General features: G+C 33.9%; 1 protein-coding gene across 1 annotated transcript in view; it reads left to right on the plus strand.

Moving 5' to 3' along the window:
- The first annotated feature begins 301 nt into the window (after positions 1 to 301).
- LOC106531815 (rho-related protein racD) overlaps positions 302 to 5,009 on the plus strand; it is a 10,748-nt gene continuing 6,040 nt past the window's right edge. The window contains exons 1-2 of the mRNA XM_014027739.1: positions 302 to 325; positions 4,138 to 4,151. Coding sequence (XP_013883193.1) covers positions 302 to 325; positions 4,138 to 4,151 — 38 coding nt within the window. The remainder of the gene's footprint in view (positions 326 to 4,137; positions 4,152 to 5,009) is intronic.

Here is a 5,009-nt window from a genome sequence, read left to right on the forward strand (position 1 = left end):
CGAAACGTTTCATTAAAGAAGAACCCGTCCAGAGGACCTATACAATTTTTTTCCTTTTGATCTTTTACCTGGATTACTGAGATGCATCAGGACAGTGTCGCCTGATGTTTATTCTGTAGGTCTGTGTCGGGTGGATATATTTGTAAATTGGCAGTGAGCTTTAAAAAAATTGCACACATGAAATCTTGCCCAGGGTGCCAAATTGTTTAGGGCTTCGTTGTAAACAGAGAACTTTCCACACGTGAGGCGGGGATGTGCCACTTTGTCAGAAAAAAACATGACAATTTTGCCCTTTGTAGACATGAAAAACGGTTTCAACCACCTGGTGCGACAGACTTTTTATGACAAAGATGCTTTTTTGTTTCTAACARAACAAGCATGATGAGTGTGAGGTTCACATGGTCAGAAAGAATGAAACTCCAGCTCACAATGAACTGGATGACTAAGGCCTGAAAATGTGAACGCAGAACCACAAGATGACGGAAAAGACACCAAATGTCGAATAAAAGCAGTCTTTGCACCATTTGGGTCACAACACAGCTTCAGTTTACTTGTAAAATAAATTCTCTTTTTTTTGTAAAAGAAATTCTGAAGGATGTTGGAGCTAAATTGTAGAGGCCGCCAAACAGCTGCGAAGCTGACTGCTCATCATGACACAAGCATCAAGAACAGAGAGGACTCTCACATGGAAGCGCCTCAAACCAAAGATTTTGCCACAAATGGCTAATTTTTGTCACTCAAACAACTAAATTGGCAATAATCAGTTTAAATATAAACTAAGTTTATTCAGATATGCACATTTTTTCATTTTGAGTTTATTAATAGTGGGTTACATTTTTTATAGTCTTCTTTTCTGCTGACTTTAATCTCCATGCCAAAAATCTTCATCAAACCAGTTTTTCCTCCTTTTCCAGCAGTGGCACCTTCCAGCAGGGTGTTGCTACAGGTAATGCAGAGGAAGGTGAAGCTTCCCTTCAGGCAATCTGTCAGTGCTTTCGTCAGTCACTGCAGGCTGGTTGGTTTACAAGACAGGCAACATAAGAAGACTTTTAGTTTGTCTAACAGAGGCAGAGCCGTCCAATGCAGAACATCAAGTGTGTGGTAGTGGGGGACAAGTAAGTCTGCTAACATTTAATTGTTTTTACAATCTCATCTTTTAACAAATTAAAACTTATTTGTTTAGAGTTGACCCAGTTAACAACAGGTGGTTGGTGGCAGACACTGTCTCTTTAAAACTGTATTACGTGTGTTTTTATTTTCAAAACTGGTTAATCAGCTCCAAACTATCCAACCATCTTGTGTCGTCAAATGGTTATTTAACTGCCAGAAATTTCATCAAATGGATCAAAACACAGCGAACTTTCCAACATAACACAAAGCCAAATAAATAATAAATGATATCAAGCTAAATATTGCACAAAAGCAGGTATTAGAGTGAAAAACGCTTCTTTATTTTCAAATGCTTTTATTCCTCTTCGCTTGATTTTTTAAATCTTAATTGTAACTGTATTGTGTAAAAATTGAAATCATTAGATAATACCTTGATAATCTGAAAAACAAAAGCAATAAGTGATTTTTGTGGGTGATTGAGGGGGTAAACAGCCTGGTGTTAGTCTTTAACGTGTAATATTGCACAATAAAATTAAACCTAAACCTGTTTCACTACAATGTAGGCTATTAAAACCTGGAAGAACAGTTTCTTTTCATCCTAAATTGTGGGTAAATAGATGACAATTTTTACTCCCATATTGTAAATCTATACTAACAGTTCTGTCAAACTATAAAATTCAAAAATAGCCTCTTCTATTTGTTTCATTTGCAAATTATGCAGCAATTTTTCCTCCTCTTRTCCATCATTAACATTAAGCAGTAAAAAGTGCTGAGTATGGTTCCACTAACCAGCTACTGGCTTATAGCTGAACTAATTTTTTTTGTTTAGTGAATAAGCTTTTTTGCTGACTTTAAAAGAAACATTAGTGACCCGATTAGCTTCCYCTAACTGAGGTTCTGCCCACTTTAAATCTGCTAACAACTATGTAACACAGGTATAAATAGGTATAGTAATACTCTGGACCTATTCGAAAAGGTTAATAGCTGTTGTTGCTATGGCATATATGAAGTTGTTTTTTTTTTTATTGAAAGCGATGCACAATACAAAAAATTTTACGTAACTGTGTTTTACATTTACTTAATGCAATAAGATAAAAGGAAATGAAAGAAAAGAAAAAAGCAGCAGTAACAACAGCATACAGTATTAGGTATRATTCATGCAATTTGATCATGCTGATGATGTTTTCATAGCCTTTCTATTAGTGTTCAGTTTTCCTTATGTAAGTTTCAAAATACTTATAAAACACAGAAGTAAGTTGATTATATAAATTTAGTTTTCAACTGCACTGTTATTTGCAAAAATAATAATAAAAATAATAATACAATAATTTTATGTATGTGTATATATTGTATGTAGTTTACACAGTAAATAGTATGTTGACTGAAAAATTGCCTAATTTCATTCGTCTTCATTTCACTTTTGTGTGTCCACCTGTGTTAGGCAGTAGGAGTGGGCGTATTGATCTAAGTATCYATACTACCAAGATGAGTATCAGATCAATGCGTGATGGGATCTGTTCTTTTGTTTTCTCTGTACTTGCACTACTGACTTTATTTTTCACAAGTAAAGTGAAAAARAGTCAGGTGGTTTTAAAAGTTTTGCACTAGTGATTTTTCGTTAAGTAAAAAGTAAAAAAAAATTAATTATTTGGCTATTTTTTTACTGTTATTTTTTTTATTTTGTTGTAGCTTATGGCAAAACATTTTTATTTACTTAAAATCTTTGTCCTGTTTTTTTTATCATAATTGACTAAAGGCAAATATTCAATGAACATGACAAGTATCGGTATCGGAATCTGCAATTCTATGCTTGGTATTGGATTGATACCAAAATCTAACCAAAAGAATCTTTTTAAAGGTTAGTGATCAGCTGTTCGTATTAGAGTCTGATAATGTTTTTACTTTTTTAACTGTTTAGAGCTCATGCTAATGCCTTTCATATGTTTGGCTGTTTAGCGTTAACAAAGCTAAACTTTTAGTTAATGGACTGAGTTAGCAAAGCTACCTTTTCGATCAGCTGCTCACAATTCTGATTAACATGTTAAATGTAAAACTGCACTAGTTACATTAACTTGATTAATGCTTGTTGTTTATGATAAACCATAAGGACAACATCTTTAGTTGTAATGATCTTATCGTCACCATGGAGAACTCAAAACAAAAATGTCGCCTAGCTCACAAGCTAAAGCAACTTTTATTTTTCAGGTGCTAAAATGTTACTTGTCAATACAAGTCAGAAACACTCACTGTGAATCCAATCCACTCCAATATAATTTATTTATAAAGTCCTTAAAAAATCCTCCACAGGAACACAGTGCTGTACAATAAAATACAGTAACAGCTGATACTCAATAATAAAAGATAATAAAAATAGAATAAAACAAACAAATAAAAAATCAAACTCAACAATAAAATATGAAAAGCATAAAAACACAAAAGAAATGATAGAAAACATAAAAATCATGATGTGATGTAAAAACAAATAAAATAAAATTTAAATAGAATCTAAAATGGATTATTAACCAATGCAGAGATTTTAAAACTGGTGTAATGTGATCAACTCTCCTTGTACCAGTTAAAAGACATGCAGCAGAATTTTGCACTATCTGTAAATTATCTGTGAACATCGATTCAGGCTCTTCATTGAGTTTTTGAACTGTTTTTTCCAGGATGGAATGATTTTAAAAGGTAATAGTAGTTTCTCTTTGGTGGCCATAGAAAGGATTTGTTTGGCAGCGCTCACTGAACTGACCAATACTCGTCTGTCACCCTCAGATGAAAGGAAGCTGTTTAGGCTGTTCAGGAACAACCCTGGGACCACCAAGACCTGAGTGTGCCATGGAACCTGCTGCGACACCGGTGCCTCTGTCCACTGAGGACACCGTTTTATATCTCCATCAAGAAGAAAACCCCAATCCAAWAACTGATAAGCTCAAATGAAACTTGAAGAACAAGACAAAAGCCCACTGGAAGACAGTTTTATGACCAGATGACACAAATACTGAATGATTTGGCCATAATGACAAGAAGTATGTTCAAAGGTGAGGCTTTCTGYTTAGCATGGTCAAAGTAGCATCATGATCTAAAAGAAAGAGGAATACATAAATTATTTAACTTCACCTCAGATCAGCAGCTATGTGGTTGAAGCCTGGACAGTTGGGTGAATGATCCCAGACACACATCAGAACTGATAAATGATTGGATGAAACAGACTAACATTATTGATCTTCCCAAAGRCTGAAACCTGAACCCTACAGATTTGTGGATTGTGATCATAAGCCAGATTTAAAGAATCCAACTAATTTTAATGAATTCTGCACAGAGGAGTGAACAAATATCCAGATTGTCAGATTTATGCCACAAGCGAACAACATGCAACCTGCCAAGGTACATTTAATTAAATATTAGTGAGGGTGAGGGTGTATTCATAATATTGACTCTATATGAATTGGAAAATTACACAATTATTTCAAGATGCTTGATTRAGGCTCTGGCCTAAATCAACATAAACAACATTTTAGAGCACCCAGCACAATTTAATAAAAGAAGAAAGTTATTACTCAGTTTTATTTAATACAGCATGATAGTATYATCAATCTACCCTGGAAAAAACAGTTCAAGTTATTTTTATAGCACAAAATTGATATGAAATCAATGCATGAAATGAATTTTCTGACCAAAACTGCATGTYAAATGCTCACTAGTTGAGAATTTTCTGGTCTTACTGGTTAAGTTAACTAGGGGTGTCCCGATACCAGTTTTTCCCAAAACAAGTAAGAGTACTTCAGTTTGGATATTTGCTGATACAGAGTATTTACTGAGATAGAACTTAAAAATTAGACAATGACTTTTAAAAACATTTATTTCATATCATCCAATCCAATCCAATATAATATAAT

Source organism: Austrofundulus limnaeus, unplaced genomic scaffold (genome assembly GCF_001266775.1).
Source record: "Austrofundulus limnaeus strain Quisiro unplaced genomic scaffold, Austrofundulus_limnaeus-1.0 Scaffold680, whole genome shotgun sequence".
Classification (NCBI taxonomy): Eukaryota; Metazoa; Chordata; class Actinopteri; order Cyprinodontiformes; family Rivulidae; genus Austrofundulus; species Austrofundulus limnaeus.